Consider the following 20,939-nt stretch of genomic DNA (forward strand, 5'->3'; position numbering starts at 1 on the left):
CTATTAACCATTGGGGCCTCTCCCGCTGCAGAGCACAGACTCCAGACGCTTACCCAGCCGTTCCGGGGCACGAACCCATGTCCCCTGCATTGGCAGGTAACCTCCCAACCACTGCGCCACCAGGGGGGGTGCCTTCGAAGAGGACTAAATCCAGTTACATAGGTAGGAGCTCAGCTCAGTGCCTGGATGGTAGCTGCTAATGACAGGAACAATCAAAAATTCAGATTCCCAAAGGGTTCGCTACAAAGACAGAAACCCAGCCATGCTGGCCAGGTTCCAAAGAGCTCCTAGGGAAACTTTATTTCCTCAGAGTAAGCCCTGGAATAAGTGAGTGCCCCCTGTCTCCCACCCGAATTTCCCTTTCTCCCATGCTCCCTGGTTTTTCACTTGGCCTAAAAACAACTTAATCTGCTGCACCTGTCTTGGATTTGACTTTAGAGAGTATGTAGCTTCAGAGATGCAGAGCAGCAGAAAAAACAGATAGGATAGTCCTGAAATTCTGTATGAACAGGGAAGGGGGAACCAGAAGCAGACTCGCTTTTCTGAAAAAAAAAAATGGGGAGAAAACCTAGCCAGACAGCAGGGGTATCAGGCAGAGTTCTTTCTCCCTCTGGTGTCTGTACCCTGGAAGTCGACAGAGACCCCAGCTCTCCTAAGACACCCATACATCTTGGCTGTAACATGAAGAGTAAAATAAAGGGAATGCTACTTAACAGTGTCACAGAAGTGCCTGGGACTTCTCACTCTTAGGCTTGGCCAGAGGAGGGGGATGGGTACATAAATATTTTAAAATCCTGTGGGGCATGGGGAGGGAAGCAGAGCACCCCACAGATAATAGGGATGAGTTTAGGACAAACACAAGAGCTGAAATATTCCCCTGGTTACCCTGACAGCCAGTCAAATTCTAACTTTAGGGCCAAAGAGCCTGGGGCACAGTGTAGAAGCAGTAGGCACCCCTGCTTCTAGTTCCACAGTCACTTACCTGGCTCTCCCATTTTAATTCTGTAGAGGCTCAGGCCACATTTCTTCTCCTAAAATCCCATCCCCTTATCATCTTTTACCTTGTATATTCCACACGGCTTCCTTGTATTTCAAATTCCTTGAAGGTAGGGCCCGGAAATTCTACTATTCTGCAGGCTTATTTTAAAAAGAACGTCTCCTAGGTGATCTGCAATTTTTAATATGATGGTTACATAAATCAAATTGAAATGAAAACTGCCATGTTGACTTTTGTTTCATAAAAAGTTTATTTCCCATGGTAAAATTTAAATAAATAAATAATATATAAATTAATTTTAAAAAAGCTTAAAGTCTTTAACTGTCCTTTCAAATCCAGTGCATTGCCTGTCAGTTCCTTAAAGAACCTCCCCTGGCTGAAGAGCCTGACATCATTGGCAGCATTGTCCGTTCCCATAGCCACAGGGGGGAGTTCTTCAATTATGGAGGTAATCTGTAAGGCGGTTAAGGAAGGAAAAGTTCCTGAGGATTTCCACTCGCACTACTGTCCAGGCACAGTTGCTGTACTCCTTGGACTTCAGGTACTGCATGATCTGCAAGTAGTATTTCTTCAGGTGAAGAATGGTCACTACACTGGTGAAGTTTTCCTTCTCCATTATTTCCTCCAGGATTGTCTCCAGACGATTCATCTGCCCATAGACTTCCACAAGGAGGTTCTCAGTGATGGTCTCAGTCCAGCCGATGCTAGAGAAATTTCTTCTGAGAATACCAAAGATCTGCTGGAGCATCTCATAGGTGACCAATACGGCGTCTTCCTTCCGGAACTGCTGTGGTTGCTTAATCTCCTCAGGGACCTTGAAGTCCATCCTGTCCTCGAGGCAATGTTGAGGCATTCCAGGTAACCGCCGCAGGAGTTTCTGACATGCCAAATTGCTGCTCCTTTGTTGGAATTGAAGCATTCTGTAGCTCATGGAAAGAGCTGTGGTGGAGAAGCACAACAGGAGAGCAGTTTGGAGGATGCACCTGTGGGTCATGATGAAAACAGGAACAGCGTTATCTGGTCTACTACTAGACGCTGAAGCCAAGTCTTCAGGAGTTTGCAGTGTGAATGTCCTTTCTCCATGAGTGTGGTCTACTTATACAGCATGGCCCTCCACTCTTTCTGTTGGAGAGGAATTTCCCACTTTCAGTTCTCCCTTTCAGTTTTCCTATGTCATTTAACTTATTAGTTGTCTCTAAAATTCTTTTTCTTTAAGCTCCTTGTTATTTTCTTTTATCTATATTAGGGGGGGAAAGATATACAAACAGTGAGGATTTCTAATGTTTTGTAAAGTTTCAGTGAAATGCTAAAGAAAAAAATAAGCCAAATCATTTTGAACTTGACTATTACAAGGTTCTTTAATTTGGAAAGGATAGTTTTCTTTTTCTTTTTGCATATTTTGAGATTTGGGAGGTAGTCTTTGTTTGTAAGAGAGTTTTCTTTTTCCTAACAACTAGATTTAATTCCCAATACACTATTACAAATCAATAAATACATGCAGTTTATTATTTTTAAAAAGACACCTATTTTTCTTCTAACTAAAATAGAATGATGTCAAATTAAGTTGATCTGAATTTTTTTTGTAGGGCCTTAACCATAAGCAACGAGACAACACATAACTTTTTCATCCTTAATTTATTGCTTTATCTGGTAATCTCAGCTATCCAGAATATAACTGAAAACTAGAAATTAAGTAATATCTCTAAGCAGGCAAAATGAATGTTACATGGGCCATGCATAAAAGTCCATGGTTCTTCTTTAGGGGGCCTTTGTGACCATTATTGAGGGCCAATGTATTTTTTGTACATACTTCTAACAATCTAAGTGTCTGATTTTCCATTTGCATGAAAATCTATACCTCATATTAAAAGAAGGTCCAGAAGGAAAATGGAGGAAAACAATCAAGTAATCAGGGGATTTTACTATTGAGACAAGTGGTTCTAGCTCAATATTTCTGAGACCGTTTTTGAATTCGAGTTTAGTAACTGATTTTGATAAGAGAGGACTCAGTAAAAAGAATCAAATTATGATTTTTTGTCCTGCTTATATAGACAGGTAGATGTAGAGTACATTTTTAAAGATTTCAAGACAAAAATAAGTTCTAATAATTATGATACTTAAAGTAATAACTTTCAGTTTTCAGGAAACCTTGCATTATCTTTCAGCCTGAATTTACTAAATCCACACTGTGGGCAGCTGTAGCATGAGCTGCTGCAGATTGTAATCCTCACTCTCATGGATCATACAGTTAAGCAGGGGACAGAACATTTATCAAAGAAATACACAAAACTAAAAATGCAATGGTAACAAATGTTACAGAGGAGGGGTAAGTGATATTGTGTGTACCTATGATATAAGGACATAATGTAGTAGAAGAAATCAGAGAAGACTGCCCTGAGGTAATGACACTGGAGCTAAAATCAGAAGGAAGATCAGATGGGACTGCATATGCAAAGGCCCTGTGGTGGGAGGATGCATGGTAAGGTAAAGGACTAGACTGAAGACCACTGTGATTTTCAAGTCAGAGATGGTCAGAGAATGTTTGTACCTGGATTTTTCCCCATGATAATAAGATAGCTATGAGAACAAAAAAATAAACTCAAAATGGATTAAAGATCTAAATGTAAGGCCAGACACTATAAAACTCTTAGAGGAAAACATAGGCAGAACACTCTATGACCATAAATCACAGCAAGATCCTTTTTGACCCACCTCCTAGAGAAATGGAAATAAAAACAAAAATAAACAAATGGGACCTAATGAAACTTCAAAGCTTTTGCACAGCAAAGGAAACCATAAACAAGACCAAAAGACAACCCTCAGAATGGGAAAAAATATTTGCAAATGAAGCAACTGACAAAGGATTAATCTCCAAAACTTACAAGCAGCTCATGCAGCTCAATATCAAAAAAACCCAAACAACCCAATCCAAAAATGGGCAGAAGACCTAAATAAACATTTCTCCAAAGAAGATATACAGATTGTCAACAAACACATGAAAGAATATTCAACATCACTAATCATTAGAGAAATGCAAATCAAAACCACAATGAGGGGCTTCCCTGGTGGCGCAGTGGTTGAGAGTCCGCCTGCCGATGCAGGGGACACGGGTTCGTGCCCTGGTCTGGGAAGATCCCACATGCCGCGGAGCGGCTGGGCCCGTGAGCCATGGCCGCTGAGCCTGCGCGTCCGGAGCCTGTGCTCCACAACGGGAGAGGCCACAACAGTGAGAAGTCCGCGTACTGAAAAAAAAAAAACAAACAAAAAAAACAACACAATGAAGTATCACCTCACACCAGTCAGAATGGCCATCATCAAAAAATCTACAAACAATAAATGCTGGAGAGGGTGTGGAGAAAAGGGAACCCTCTTGCACTGTTGGTGGGAATGTAAATTGATACAGCCACTATGGAGAATAGTATGGAGGTTCCTTAAAACACTAAAAATAGAACTATCATACCACCCAGCAATCCCACTACTGGGCATATACCCTGAGAACACCATAATTCAAAAAGAGTCATGTACCACAATGTTCACTGCAGCACTGTTTACAATAGCCAGGACATGGAAGCAACCTTAGTGTCCATTGACAGATGGATGGATAAAGAAGATGTGGCACATATATACAATGGAATATTAGCCATAAAAATAAACAAAATTGAGTTATTTGTAGTGAGGTGGATGGACCTAGAGTCTGTCATACAGAGTGAAGTAAGTCAGAAAGAGAAAAACAAATACCGTATACTAACACATATATACATATATATGGAATCTAAAAAAAAAAAATGGTTCTGAAGAATCTAGGGGCAGGACAGGAATAAAGACGCAGATGTAGAGAATGGACTTGAGGACACTGAGAGGGGGAAGGGTAAGCTGGGACGAAGTGAGAGGGTGGCACGGACTTATATATACTACTAAATGTTAAATAGATTGCTAGTGGGAAGCAGCCGCATAGCACAGGGAGATCAGCTCAGTGCTTTGTGACCACCTAGTTGGGTGGGAGAGGGAGGGTGGGAGGGAGACGCAAGAGGGAGGAGATATGGGGATATATGTGTATGTAGAGCTGATTCACTTTGTTATAAAGCAGAAACTAACACACCATTGTAAAGCAATTATACTCCAATAAAGATGTTTAAAAAACAAAAGATAGCTGGGGGACAGGATTATTAAGCATTTTCAAAATTTTGTGCACTTTGTTTGAAAGAATTTAATTAAGGTTACTTAATTTTTAGCCTTTCTTTTGTTTTATTCACGTCTAAATTTTTTTCTATAATGACCATATGTTACTTGTGCCATTAGAAAACAAAAAGCACCTAGTTATATTGAAGAGCAGGACACAAAATTGTACATACTATGTAACTATGTAGAAGTATGTACAGAAAAAAAATAAAAGGAAATATACCAACATTTTAATAGTGATTATGTTTGATTTATGAAACTAAAGGATGATTTTTTTTTTTGCGTGGTTTTTCAATTTTCCACAGTGAATGTATTCTTTCATTATTGATTAATCTACAGTAAAGAAACAATAAACCCAGCATTTCTGGTTACTCTGCATCTTATGTGAGTTTCATTCTTTCTGGCCTTTTAATCTTTGCATGCCATCTCTGAACAGAATGTCAACCATCTCATGAGTTCTGCACAATGGATTTTGGAGAAAGCTGTTCCACTTTTTTTTTTTTTAATTTATTTATTTATTTTTGGCTGTGTTGGGTCTTCGTTACTGTGAGCGGGCTTTCTCTAGTTGCAGTGAACAGGGACTACTCTTCATTGTGGTGCACAGGCTTCTCATTGTCGTGGCTTCTCTTGTTGCGGAGCACGGGCTCTAGGTGTGCAGGCTTCAGTAGTTGTGGTATGTGGGCTCAGTAGTTGTGGCTTGCGGGCTGTAGAGCTCAGGCTCAGTAGTTGTGGCGCACCGGCTTAGTTGCTCCGTGGCATGTGGGATATTCCCGGGCCAGGGCTCAAACCCGTGTCCCCTGCATTGGCAGGTGGATTCTTAACCATTGTACCACCAGGGAAGCCCCTCAGCTGTTCCACTTTAAAATGCCCAGTTGTGTCAGTCATTGAATAATTCCTCAAGGTTTCTTCTTTTTTAAAAGGATACTTGGATTAGCCTGGAATCATCCATGGCTCACACACAAAGGCCAATGCAAGGAGTCACAGAGGTCAGTCAACCTAGAAGTGGTCCACTGCACTCAGGGAAGGGAGGTTGTCTGAGGAGTCTGGTCACTGGGGCCTGCCCCTCCAGGTTGACTTGCAAATTCATGTAGAGCTGACCTCCCCAGGTGTGACAAAGGGCCTGCTCATCCTGCGCACATCCAACAGCTTCTGATCCTCCCTGCTAAGAGAGTTCATACCCTAATGGAATAAAAATAATAGCAGTGGCATTAGTAGCAGTAGTATTAGTTACCATATACTGAACACTTACTATGTGCCATTCTCTGAATAATCCTCATAGTAAACCTTTGAGATGGGTTATTGTCATCCCCATTTTAAAAGGGCAAGACTGAGGCTCAGAGAGGCTAAGTAACGTGCCCAAGATACACACAGCTAATAAGATGGGCGGATTGCAGTCAAAGCTGTGCTCTTTCCTTATGCCACAGTTAGAATATGAAGCAGACCATGGCCAGTGCCTTCATATAGATACATGGTACAAACCGTGGTGGCAACGCTAACTCTCAAATGAAAAAGGAATTATAGCTGATGGAGAGGATAAGGAGGCAAGCAGTGCAACTTAAGAAATGGTGGCCATGGTGCAGGCAATATGGTGGAGGTCACTCTAGATCAGCGCTGCCCAGAAGAAATATAATGTGAGCCATATATGCAATTTATTTATTTATTTATTTTTGGCTGCGTTGGGTCTTCATTGCTGTGTGCGGGTTTTCTCTAGTTGTGGTGAGCGGGGGCTACTCTTCATTGTGGTGCGCGGGCTTCTCATTGCGGTGGCTTCTCTTGTTGCGGAGCATGGGCTCTAGGCACACGGGCTTCAGTAGTTGTGGCATGTGGGTTCAGTAGTTGTGGCACATGGGCTCTAGAGCTCAGGCTCCGTAGTTGTGGTGCACGGGCTTAGTTGCTCCGCGGCATGTGGGATCTTCCTGGACCAGGGCTTAAACCCATGTCTCCTACATTGGCAGGCGATTCTTCACCACTGTGCCACCAGGGAAGCCCCCATACATGCAATTTAAAATTTTCTAGTATCCACATCAAAAGAGTAAAAAGAAACAAGTGAAGTTAATTTTAACTGTATATTTTATTTATCACCATATATCCAAATATTTTCATTTCAACATGTACCAATATAAAATTATTAATGAGATAGTTACATTCTTCTTTTTCACACTGCCTTCAAAATACTTTTACAGTCATAGTACAGCTCAGTTGGGACTAGTCAAGTGCTCAGTTGGCCACATGTGGTTGATGGCTACCATGGTGGACAGCACAGCTGAAGACAGAGGGAGCAGCACGAACAGAGCCAGGAGAATGGACGAGTTTGCAGGGAGCACAGAGAAGGAGCTTCAAATTGTGGACAAGCTCTGTGCTAAGAGTCAAGGGGATTGAGGGTGGAAAAATCAGCTCGAGATGTATTGTGGAGGCTCTTGAATACCAGAATGTGGCGTTTGTACTTAATTCAAGAGGTCTTCGGGCATAGAGGGCACTATGTTTTGCTCTGGGCAGAAGAATAGGCAGAAATGTTGGAGGTGAACTGAAGCAGGGAAAAGTCCCACCCAGGGGCTCTCATGGCTGTAGAGGCTGAAAATAAAGATGATAGCTAAGGAACTGGAAGAAGGGGGTGGATACAGAATTATAAAAAAAGAATTCTTTTTTCTGGTTTCTTCCCTTTGTCGTCTTTCCAATTTCTGCTGTTGTGTTCATGAGGTGCTTCCTAATATTTCTCTTCCAATTGCCTTTATGAAGCTTCTCCTGAGGATCGGGTGATACTCACTGCAGAAGTCCACTTATGAATGGATTAAAATCTGTTCCTTTGGAAGACACCATCTTTCTGTTTGTGTTTGTTTCATTTCCCCTAATTTATTTGAGTTTTATCAAAATAATCAGGAAAATTCATATAGCCTTATCTCTGTCAGGGAGATCTATTTTTGTATACCTGCATTGCAAGAATGAATGCGCTGGCCCTTCTCTTTCATCTTGTCCTCTGTTGTTGGAAGCCATTTTTCACTTCCTCCCTCTGTGGAGACTTTTCTTTGTGCATTCTCTCCTACCAGCTTTTTGCGGTCCAGAGAACTACTTCCAGTCCCTGTATCAGTTTCTTCCGGTTAATGAGGTTTTTCAGAGAGGCAGAGTGACATTTAGAAAGTAAAACTTGAATGATGTTTCTAGCCATTTGAAATCTTTTGAATTCGGAACTGCTTTGCTATAAACCTCAGAGACAGAAAAACCTCAGAGACAGAAAGAGTTTCCTTCTCTTTTTTGAAACGATTATCTATGGAGGAAAACTATGTCTCTAGAAATCAAAATTACAGTTGTCTTCTCTCTTCCTCATCTCTTCAAATATTTTTTCAACAAAAAACGGCCCTATAAAAGATGATAAATTAGACAAGATGAAGAGTTAGCAAGAAGTTCGTGAGCAGTGGCAAAATAGAAATTAAGGCAAAAAACAATCTTTCAGGGATATCTTGGAAGGGGCAACAACGTGTATATTAAGAGAGTGTTTTGATACATAAGGGGAGAATTCCCCATTCCTCCTTCTGAAAAAAAAAAGTTTACATAATATACATAGAAAGTCATGCACAAATGTCAAGTATACAATCAACAAATCATAAAATATAAACTTCTGCACACCTTTGAAACCACAAACTAAGTGAAGACATAAACACTACCAACAGACAGAAACCCTACCTGGCCCTTTTCCCCTCCCCCATCACATTCCAGTGCCCCTCTCTCCTCCCCCATCACTAAGCTCCTCCCCCAGCATCACTACTGCCTTTTAACAGCCTAGATTCTGCCTGTTTTTGAACTTTGTATGAACGACTTCTTTCACTCAATAGTATGTCTGCGAGATTCATCTATGTTTTTGTGTGCAGTTATAGTCCATTAATTTGCAGGAATGTGTCATATCCATGTAGAAATGCCACAGTGTTTTATCTTTTCCACTACTGATAAACATTTGGAATTTTTTCCTCCTGATTTTGTCATTATAATTGATTTTGCTATGAAAAACCTTGTTTGTATCTTTCGGTGCACATTTGTACAGCCTTCTGTTGGCTATATGCCTAGGATGAAGTAAATGGGTCATAGAATACGCATATGTTCAGATTTAGCAGTTAATAACAAACATATTTTCCAAATGTTTGTACCAATGTATATTCTCACTATCAATGTATGGGATGTCAGTTGCATTACACTCTTGCCAACACTTGGTATTGCCAGTCTGCTTAATTTTGGCCTTTCTAGTTATGCATAGTGATATCACATTACAGTTTTAATTCGTATTCCCTGATTATTAACAAGGTTCAGCACATTTTCATATGCTTATTGATCATTTGGCTATTTTCTTCGTGAGGGGCCTAGTCAAATCTCTTGCTGACTGTCTCAGATATTTTTTTCATTATCTACAGATGATGTAATTGTGTACATACAAACTACAAAAGAATACATAAACTATTAGAATTAAAAAATGAATTTAGCAATGTCATTGAAAATAAGATCAATATTAAAAATCAATCACCTCTTTTTATACTAGCAATAAAAAATTGGAAAATGACATTTAAAAATGATACCGATACCGTTGATGGGACTTTCCTGGTGGCGCAGTGGTTAAGAATCCGCCTGCCAATGCAGGGGACACGGGTTCGAGCCCTGGTCTGGGAAGATCCCACATGCCATGGAGCAACTAAGCCCATGCACCACAACTACTGAGATTTTGTTCTAGAGCCCACGAGCCACAACTACTGAGCCCACCTGCCACAACTACTGAAGCCTGTGCACCTAGAGCCCATGCTCCACAGCAATAGAAACCACCACAATGAGAAGCCCACGCACTGCAACGAAGAGTAGCCCTGCTCGCCACAACTAGAGAAAGCCCGCATACAGCAACGAAGACCCAATGCAGCCATAAATAAATATTAAAAAATAAAATAAAAATGTTACCATTGACAATAACATAAAACGTCTACTACTGAGAAACTGTCATAGTCAGGAGGAGTCTAAGGAGACATAGTAATTAAAGGTAATGCGGCATATTCTAAATGACATCCCAGAACAGAAAAAGAACATTAGGTAAACACTAAGGAGATCTGAATAAAGTGTGGACTTTAATCATTTAAAAAACTAGCATTGACAGGGCAAGTTATCTTCACCTTGGGCCTCTAAGTACAAGTTTATAGATGAATTTTTGATTCAAATAAGATGGCCAGAAACCAATGAAAAATATAACTTTTTTTTCTCTTACACTGAGGTTACAACTGAGGTTGTGTTTTTTTTTTTTTTACCTTGACCATCAATGAGGATTAACCAACTTCTCCAACTTATTCTTTTTGTAAGTGAGCAACGGACATGTAAGCACGTGATGAGGCGGTGAGTATCAGTGAGAAGGGAAATCAGAGTCTGCAATAGGAGACTGCCAAGGCCAGCCGCCTCCTGAAAGACACACATTCATTTAGTGAACAAATATTTATTTAGCAAACATTTCTTAACCACTTCATAAAGAATAAAAAAGCAAATATTACCATTTCATTGGACTTTTAAAAATGTCTCTCAGTAAAGTTTTGCTGCTGGCTTGATTATATATCTTACACAATATTTCTGAGGTTTATTTCAACATATTTATGCTTTATTATTGTTGCAAGTATGAATTAAATGATTTTTTCATTACATTTTCTAATTTTTAATCGACTAATGTTTCGTTACATTTTCATACACACACACACACACGAAAATAACTAATTCTGGTTTTCTATCCAGCCAACTTTGCAAACACTATGTCTAAATGTTTTTGGTTGCTTTTTCAAATTTTTAGATAAACAAATACATTGCCTGCAAGTAAAAAAATTAAAGGACTGAAAATCTCAAGTGTGATGACTATATGGAGCAACTGCTGTTTGGTGTGTAAATTTGTACAACTACTTAAAAAACATTATCAGCAAAGCTGAAAATATGCATGACCTATGACCCAGTAAGTCGACTCTTAGCACTTACCCTGGAAAAAAATCATGTAAATATGCATCAGGATATAAGTAAAGAATATTCATAGCAGCATTATTCATAATAGTCCCAAACTAGAAACAGCCCAAATATTCCTTAAAATTGTATGGATAAATATGTTGTTATCTGTGCTTATAATAGGGGTGTTAATAACAGTGAAAAGTAAGAACCACAACTGTCTGCACAAACAGGGATAAATCTCACAAACACAGTGGTGAGTGAAAGAAACTCAACTCCAAAGCATACATATTGCATTTATATAAAATTTAAAAATAGGCAAAAGTAGACTGTATTTTAGGGTAAAATTATAAAGAAAAGTGAAGAAGTGATTACCATAAAATTCAGGATAGTGGTCACCTGCAATGAGCAGGGTAGGAGTTACGTTCATGAAGGGGTGCACAGGATTGTGATCGGTGGTGAGGCTTCCAGAATGTTGCAAAATCTGACTGTTTTTATTGGTTGGTAGTTACATGAGTATTTGCTTTAATTATTCTAAAATTTGTGCTACTGTTCTGTGCACTTTTGTTCATGATTGTTATACTTAATAATAAGAGAGGTTAGTAAACAACAATCAAAACTGTGCACGTATACTTACTCTTATCTAAATCATTTAGCTGATAATCCTGAACAATAGCAACCACAAGAGTATAATGTTTTCCCATACTTCTTACTTGTCTAAATTATAATGAAAATAAGCAGAAATGGACAATAAGAAGAAGATGAACAGAAATTCAAACTCACTCTGGGCAGTAAGTATCCTTTCAATCTGGTATGATAAATGTATATGAGTGGCTCTCAAAGTGTGGTCTGAGAACCCCAGGGGTTCCCAGTACTCTTTCTGAGGTCTTCAAGATCATCCATTTTCCAACTGCACGTCTGTGTGAGACTGGATTTCCTTCAAAGACTTGAATCAGAGCGATGCATCACAACAGATTGAATGCAGTGCAGATATGAGAACCCAGCTGCCTTCTATTAAGCCAGGCGTTCAAGAGATTTGCAAAACTTTAAGACTTTTTTGTTAATTTTTTTTTATTTTGGAAACTGTAGTTATTTTTCATAAAAGTATGTTTTTATGTTAAGATATAATGGGTTTTTGTTATTTTTAAAAGAATAAATATTTAAAGCATTCTCAGTTTTAATTTCTAACATGGTAAATACCAATGAATATAACCTGCATAAATACAATCTCTTTGAGGTCTCAATAATTTTCAGAGTATCAGTGGGTCTTGAGACCAAAACATTTGCAAACTGCTGACGTTGATAATGTTTACAAGTACCTATTTGGGTGGTTAACTAAAGATGAGTATTATGGGTTTACAATAACATTCATCTTTTTCTTTATTGGTTGTTGTATTCAAATCACAGGATAACAAATGTGACACTTTTTCCTGACCTTGGGTAGCAACCGTGGTGTGAAATTACATTTGGAGTAGTAAAGTCCATTAAAAAAGGCTGAGGCTGGGAGGTAACGAGGACACAGGAGAGGAGGAAGAGCTTGGTTCCAAAACAATGCTCTCCACACTCATCAGTGGTAATCTCACCAAGAGTCCTAATTTCACCGGAGAAATTTTGCTCCGCGGCCTAGAGTTCCCGTGAAACTTAGGGACCACGATGGAGAAGTCCGTATCCAGCCTGAGGGAAGAGTCTGTCTTCCCAGTCTTCCACCTGCGGCCTCGCTCTCACCCTCACTCAGCACCCAAGGCTGATTCTGCCCAGGCTGGGGCTTCCCTGTATCCACAGCCAACAGCTGGTGACACACAGACCTCCACCTTCAGGCCTCCAACCTGGTGTGAAGAAGTTGAATATGCAGATAAGATCTAAGTGCCACTGGTTTCAGCCTCTTCTCTCTTCCCCTTTCTCACACCCTGGATGTCTTGTCACAGGCCTTTGACTAGACTCATTCCACAGTTTTTGTCCTGGTCACTTCAGCATGCAGCTGGGACTAGGCCACTTGGCTCGGGGCCCTGCCTAGTTCTAGCAAACTCCCCCAGCACGTGCACAACCAGAGGATCCTACACTCTGCACCCCCCGTCACCCTCAGAATGCTCCCATCAAAAGGTTCATGGCCCAGGAACATGCAGGAGCTGCCCATCCCGTGTCTCTCACTGTTTGCTGCCAGGACCCCGCTGCTGCTGGACACTCCAGATTGGCCCTCTCTGAACATGCCCCCATCTGCATCAAGCCTGGATTTACTTTTCCCTTCAAATACCAGGCCATTCTCTGAGCTGGACTTACTTAATTCTTACAATCACTCTCAGGGTGGATTGAGCCAGGCCAGCCTAAGGTTGAGAAGAGAATTAAATGGGCAACACATTTCCAGCAGCTGCTGAACAAGCATCAGCTGCCTTCCCTCTGCTAACACGTGGGCACGTCTTACTGTATGTGTTGTGTGTGAGTTTCCTGTCTCTGAAGCAGTTTCCGAATCTTCTTTAAAGTGAAAGAGCGAAAGCAAAACCGTCTACATAGTCCAAACTTACAAGTAACTTTAGCTTTCTTTCATCTTCAGAGATTGCGTAATGAACCGGGGAATGCAAAAATAGCAACGAACTTGCCGCAACAAGTGAAGGAAACTGAATGCAAGTTGCCAAACTGGATTTGGAGAATTGAGGTTGGGATTCCCCTCTGACCTAGCTTCTTGGCTGAGTTGAGTGCACAGAGCAGAGGATTCCTCCGACTGCCTGCAAGATGCCTGCGTCATTCTGGTGGAAACTTTTAGCTCCTAAACTCAAGGGATAAACTTGAGTTTAAACTCAAAACTGTTAGCTCCTAAACTCAAGCAAGAAACCAGTGGAGGAAGGGGCGTCCTTGTAGACAGCTGGCGTGTGAGCCAAGTATGAATGCTTCTGTCTGGAACTCTGGGATATTTGTTGCAACGCACTTGGCCCCGTCATCCCAGTGAATGGCTATTTCTCCTCTCCCTTGTCCAGTGGTTGACCTGGCACTAAAATGCCTCCTGAACAGCTCTCTTGGAACTGCCTCATCTTCCTGACCACAGACCCAGAACATCAGGAACTAATCTTCTAACCAGGTTCAAATAGAAGAGCTAATAAGTAAGGAGTACTTAGTAACTGCCTGGTACCATTCTGAGCACCTTACATAAATTAAAGCAATTAATCCTCACCACAGTTTTATGAAGTGGTTTTATGATGATCTCAGTTTAACAGTTAAGGAAACTGGACCCAGTTCTCCCTCCCTCTGGTACGAAATTTAACAATAGCATCCTGGTCTCCAAGTTTCAGCAGGAGCATTCAAGGCCTGGTGTAACTTTCCCATCTCTCATTTCAAGATCCCTGGTAGGGAGGAAAACCTGGTCTTGCTCCTAGCCCTTATTTCTTTTTTATTTCTTATTTTCTAAAAATGTCCAATTTTGTCAACCCTTTGATTTAGCTCTTGCTTCCAAATGGCCTGCACAGTGTCTCTGGCCCTTTTCTCATTGTCCAGTTCTTTAAGTGTCTTTCTATATCCATCTATCAGTCCTAGAGTACCCATTCTTTGATAATGTCTCTCCATTTTACAATGTGGCTCCAGGCCTATGCGTTTGCCTTGCAAATACAGTGCTTCCCTTAGAACACTTATCATTCTGTTGTGTAAGTGATAGCTAATTTTTGTCTCCTCCAGCAGATTAGACTTTTAAGTCTGAATTTCGTATGCCCAGTCATTAGCACAGCGCCCAGCCCATGGTAGGAATTTAAGTATTGTTGACTGAATAAATGCTATGCTAGGAATATGTGGTTTGATGAGCTTCTGACTATCAAATTGCAAGGGGTTGTCTCAGCACTGTTTGCTGAGGGTTCATTTCATAAGTTCTCCTGACAAGAATTCAAGCACCTCATATATTCCTGAGCACATTCCTAGGCAATGTAAACAAAGGGAGAAAAATAAAAATCAAAATAGAATACAGATTGGGATTGACATATATACACTAATACGTATAAAATAGATAACTAATAAGAACCTGCTGTATAAAAAATAAATAAAATAAAATTCAAAAAAGAAATAGAATACAATTTATTTTGATAAAACTTAGATACTGTTTTAGACAAGTTTAGCTCCAGTGCATGAGGATCTTCTTAGACTCTTTTCAGCATGGTGTGCTGTCCAAAAGAAATAGAAATTCATTATCAAAAGTCTTTAAAGAACAATATAGGTGCTCACTGAAGTGTCTTGAAGAGAGAGCAAAATGGGAAATTATGTCATAAAACTATTCAGTAAAACATGTTTAGTTCCTATTTTAATAAGACATGGAAAAGATGGAAATTTGATCAATTCACTTTACAAGGCTATTATAACCTGGTTAACAAAATCAGAGGAGAAAATCATAGGACATTCATTATGGTCACCACTATATCCTGAGGGCAACATACAACCTGGCTTAGACGATGTTTATATTTACTTCTAACTAGAGTATCATAATGACTCTAACTAGTGTATCATATCATTTACATAATGATGTAAATGAATTGCACCATTCTTTAATCAGATTGCACATTCAGGTTTGGTGTTTCTTTTTTAAGAATAAACAAATATAAAAATTTTTCTATGGTGAAAATTTACTTAATGCACAAAGCAAAAAATAAATAGACTAAATACAAAGAAAGTGTTTTTTCTCTTAACCACAATTTAAAGGTGCACATAATATTATACAAACAAAAAATAAGTTAAAACTTTATAAATAGTTAAATAAATAAATTTTTAAATAGATAAATAAATCATCTGTAAGGAACTAGTGCCTGCAGAGTTGAACATGATGTTGCTTAATATTCCTGAAAACATGTGACAGATTGATTCAATTCAGGGCATGATGAGAGCAGAAATGAGAGTCTTTGACATGGCAGCACAGGTGGAAGTGTGGTCTTGTTAGTCACTGAGAATCATTTCGGTGTTGAACCAGGTGTGTGTCATTCCTTCCTCCTGAGTCTTTCTTACAAGTTCGTTGATGAAGAGAAGGATCTCATGACTTCTGCTCTGACAATCTCCCAGGCACAAGGGCTGTACTTCTTCTCTTGCAGATAGACAGTGATTCTGTGGAAGTATTTCCTCACAGCCAGGATGGAGTCCTCCTTCAGCAGGGGAGTCCCTTCCAGCCCCGCCTCCTGCATCAGACAGGCTTGCAGGTCAGTGAGCTGCTGATAAAGTGCAGTGCAGAACTTGTCCAGGAGGGTCTCATCCCAAGCGGCAGCCGAGCCCTCTGTGCTGAAGAGCTGGAAGGTCTGCTGGATCATCTCATGGACGACAGCGATGGCTTGAGCCTTCTGGAACTGGTTGCCTCCAAACGCCTCCTGGGGGAATCCAAAGTCATTTCTGTCCTTCAGGCAGGAGAAGGGGGAGATTCTCCTCATCTGTTGCAGGAGCATCAGGGCCCTCGTGTTAGCCAGGCTGTGGGTCTGAGGCAGGTCGCAGCCCAGAGAGCAGTTGGAGTTGCAGCTGAGCAGCACCAGGGCCAGGAGTAAGGACAAGGTTGGGGACATCGGGGACCCTGCAGATGCTGCCGGCCTGGCTGAGGTGGGGACTCTGTGAACCCTGCTCTCTAGGTTCTCTGAAGACCTTCCTTCAGGCCTGGGTCTTAAATGGGAGCGAATTGGTTTCCATTTTCTGGATGTTCCCTCTTACTTTCTACTTCTGTTTTTGCTTTTCATTTTGCACTCTCCAGATAGGTTAGGGCAGCGTTTCTCAACCGCTGTTTTTCATCCTTGCCTCCCCTTCTCCTGCCCACAGAACCTTTCTAGATATTTTTTTTCCATACGGCCCCCCTATGAAATTTTGATACACAGATATACTGTGTACATCGGTATGTACTCCATGCATATCTCGACTTTATAAATAGAAAAAGAAAGTGAAAAGTTTTTTCTTTTTATTCGATGCAGGGGTGAGTATGACAAAAATATTTAGGCTAAAAATTAGCTGTAAAAGCTACTGCAATTAATTTAACATTTTGGTTAAGTGTGCAGAATGACTTTTAATGTAATACATTTACTTAATAAATAGGAATGTATCAAATTACATATTCAATAAAAATTTATACAAATACTTCATAAGAATACCAATGTATAGATATATTTAAAAATCTATCAAAACTGCTAAAACCATTGAAAATTTAAATGATTTTCTTAACATTTATTTTTAAGTAATTCTTAGTTTTGATTCATATCATAAAATGATTTCTAACTTCACTAGCTGCTAGATATTCCTCTAGATATTGTCAACAACTTTTTCTCTTTAGGACTAGACGTAATTATTGATCTCCTAGATAACTTTTTTAGAATTAAATAATAAAATACAACCTATTTGTGCTTAATTCCCGATGCCCACATCACACTGAGGCTCAAACATAAGCAAAATCCACAAGACAGACAAGGACACCTCATAAGTAAGCAGAGGGCACCTCTCGCATTATGACTTTGAGTTCAATCATATGATGGAGAGAAAGTCCTGTAATGAAACATCAAGCCACCATGGCTTGTAGCACTGATCCTGCATATTGTGTATCTTCCACGCACTCAATGTCAATGCCTCTCGTCTCATACACAAGAAAACCCAAAGAGAAAAATGAATACAAAGGATAGGGTTGGATAGGGTTGAGCTTTGGAGTGCCACCCACCATTGTAGTAGCTAAGATTTGTTCGCACCCCTAAGAACTAATGTTTGCACCCGTGGGAGCGATCTGCTCCCAGATGATTTAGGAATCATCATCGATTTGAATCTTTCTCTGTAGTTTTGCATTGAATTTCAAATTCCCCAAAGGACTGTCAGAGGTTCCAATCCAAGCCTATTCTTTTCAAACAAAAGAAAACCATCTTTGTAATTAATTGAGAACTGGATAAATATTGATTGGGATCATGGAAAGAATTCACTTTCAACTCTGATCATGAATTCTTTTATTTTGCAGTGGATGTTCTGTGGCCGCAGCCCCCTCTAATTCCGATCTTTCAATAAATAATAGGTATGTGACTATCTTTGGCAAATCAGCTCTGTAGCAACTGGACTCTGTCGTATTCTCTGTGGTATCCTCGGCACCACTCCCAGTGTAATCACACAACAGGTAATTTTTTTGTTTTTGTTTTTGTTTTTGCGGTACGTGGGCCTCTCACTGTTTTGGCCTCTCACATTGCGGAGCACAGGCTCCGGACACGCAGGCTCACCGGCCATGGCTCACGGGCCCAGCTGCTCCGTGGCATGTGGGATCTTCCCAGACCGGGGCACGAACCCGTGTCCCCTGCATCGGCAGGCAGACTCTCAACCACTGCGCCACCAGGGAAGCCCGAAAAGGTACTTTGAACTAAAGCAGTTTCTCAGATGTTCTCCTCCCACTGGAAGGCAGTTACGAAGGACCAAGCTATTTTCCTTTATCACGGTCATATTTGCTGGGATTATAATAGACAGTGGCTGGTATTCCCATTCTACTCCTACTGGTATCAGTCATGCCTACTGAGTTTGTTGCTAAAACCACTAGGATTCTCTTTCCTTTAAGGTGCCTATGGCTCTGGGGATTCAAGTTGTAAGAGCAGCACAATTTTCAGCCTTTGCCCGGCACTCTATTAAACTCAGGAGGTTGGCCTCGTCGCTAATTTGTCCTCTACTAGGTCATGACAGAAAATAACCAGCTTGATGTCACATACAGAGCCACGTTTCTGAACTCAAAGTCTCCCTGATTCACACAGGTCACAGCAACCAGACAATTAACCACGTTACTCTTCGGTGGATCTTTACGGATGTGGCAATGACTACCTATATCCTGAGATTCTTTGGAGACTCCTCACAAAGACTGATGAATGATCCTTTTCCTCCTGTGTCTTCATTCCCTTTCAAGGGACGATGGGGTCCATTTCAGTTTGATTTCCAAATTTTGACACATAATAATTAAAGCGTTACTGCAGGTTGGAAATCAAGTGTTTGGATTCTGAGTCCTCGGTCTGCTCTTTTGGCCTGGTAAATGGCTCATTCTTCTTTAGTTACATGAATATATTCTCTCTTCTGGATGCCAAGACATGTAGCCTTCAATGCCCTTTCTGGTCTGAATGTTCCCGTCCCCACAAAATTCATATTTGGAAGTCCTAACCCCCAAAGTGATGGTATCAGATGGCGGGCCCTTTGGGACTTGATTAAGGCGTAAAGATGGAGGCCTCACGAATGGAATTAGTGCCCTTATCAACGAGGTCAGAGATAAATGCCTCCCTCTCCTGCTGTATGATGATACAAGGAGAACTCTGCAGCGTGAGACCTGAAGCAGGCTCTCACCAGAACTGGACCACGCCGACACCCAGATCTTAGATTTCCAGACTCTAGAACTGTGAGCAATACATTTCTGCTCTTTACAAACTACCCAGTCTATGCTCTTTTGTTGAAGAAGCCCAAATAGTAAGACATGACCTGACCTATTGTGTCCTCAGAATACCTCCCAGAAGTCTGTAAAATACCTAAAGCAAGAGGCACCATCTTACCCAACCCCATTTCTTAGACAGCTAGTCCAGTCCCTGTCATTTCAGGAGCTCAATCCATACTCGTGAAGGGACCAGTGATGATAGTAATAGGAGAAGGAACAATACCAACATATATTAGATAGATATGATATGAGAGGACGATAATCTACAGAGACTTTGGAAATTCTTCATAGTTCTACAAGGGAAGTGATAATGGAATATTGTGTGAGATACTTTTTTAAAGATCATTTGCAGGAATATTTTCTTCTTCAAGTTTGTATTTTCAATATTTAGAAGATCAGGATGAGAATCATGGGCCTGGACGCAAATGGAAGAGTCGCTCTCCATTTTTTCCTCAGTCATCCTCAAGTACTTACAAGGAGCTGCCTGATCATACTTTTCTCGTCTCCCTCAGGCAATAAGGAAACAACTTGTGTCTACATTTGTGGATATTTTCCTCGTAGGCTATGCCTTTGGGCATCAATTTGAATGCTTCTTTCCAACAGTCTATGATGCTGTGAACTCTGAGTGACATCCGTGTGATCTTCCTCAAGCTGAACTTGTGAAATAAGAATTTGGGTCTGATCGTGGGTTTGTTTCTTTTTTTAAATTTTCTTTATTTCAGCAAATGAACAATAAATATACCTGAAATCATAATACCACTGAGTCTGAGAATAAATATTCAAACTTGACTCTTTTCTTTCTTTTAAGGCAGAACTAGAGGATGAGATATTTTTTAACTTTTTATTTTATACGGGAGTATATTTGATTAACAATGCTGTGCTAGCCTCAAGCGTACAGCAAAGTGATTCAGCCACACACATTCATGCATCCATTCTTTCTCAAACTCCCCTCCTATCTAGGTTGCCACATAATATTGAGCAGAGTTCCCTGTGCTACACAGTAGGTCCCTGTTGGCCATCCATCCCAAATGTAGCAGTGTGTACATGTCAATCCCAAACTCCCCAACTATCCCTCCCCCACCCTTCCCCCCGGTAACCATAAGTTTCTTCTGTTGGTCTGTGGGTCCGTTTCTGTTTTGTAACTAAGTTCATTTGTATCCTTTTTTTTAGATTCCACATATAAATGATATTTCTCTTTCTCTGTGGGTCAGATTGTTTTTTAATGAAGTGTGTACAAGCAAGAACATTAGTTGTTCCCCTCCACCCCACCCAGAACTTCATTAGGACAAATAGTGTAAAGATGAAAAGTGGTCTTATGCACTGAACTTGTCTCCTCGTCTATTAATCATCCAATAATTTCCCAACTTCCTTGCAGTGAGATTTCCACGAGGATAAATCCAGGCCACGTATTGTGAGCAGAAGGGCTCTTGCCCTGTATAGTCCTGGCCCTTGAAAACGTCC

General features: G+C 40.5%; 2 protein-coding genes and 1 long non-coding RNA gene across 3 annotated transcripts; 1 reads left to right on the plus strand and 2 right to left on the minus strand.

Annotated features, from left to right (window-relative positions):
• Positions 1–1,433: 1,433 nt before the first annotated feature.
• On the minus strand, positions 1,434–1,991 carry IFNB1 (interferon beta 1). Its single transcript, XM_027106002.1, has one exon. It carries the CDS (start codon positions 1,989–1,991, stop codon positions 1,434–1,436), a length of 558 nt encoding a protein of 185 aa, XP_026961803.1.
• Positions 1,992–16,029: 14,038 nt separating this feature from the next.
• On the minus strand, positions 16,030–16,626 carry LOC113620169 (interferon alpha-1-like). Its single transcript, XM_027105956.1, has one exon. The coding sequence runs from the start codon at positions 16,624–16,626 to the stop codon at positions 16,081–16,083; it is 546 nt and encodes a 181-aa protein (XP_026961757.1). The 3' UTR covers positions 16,030–16,080.
• Positions 16,627–18,377: 1,751 nt separating this feature from the next.
• Positions 18,378–19,285, plus strand: LOC113620172 (uncharacterized). Its single transcript, XR_003432684.1, has 2 exons — positions 18,378–18,424; positions 18,817–19,285. It is a non-coding gene; the product is annotated as an uncharacterized LOC113620172 (long non-coding RNA).
• Positions 19,286–20,939: the final 1,654 nt, after the last annotated feature.

The sequence above is a fragment of the Aethalodelphis obliquidens genome, unplaced genomic scaffold (genome assembly GCF_003676395.1).
Source record: "Aethalodelphis obliquidens isolate GAN/ISIS:26980383/991018 unplaced genomic scaffold, ASM367639v1 scaffold7, whole genome shotgun sequence".
NCBI classification, from domain to species: domain Eukaryota; kingdom Metazoa; phylum Chordata; class Mammalia; order Artiodactyla; family Delphinidae; genus Aethalodelphis; species Aethalodelphis obliquidens.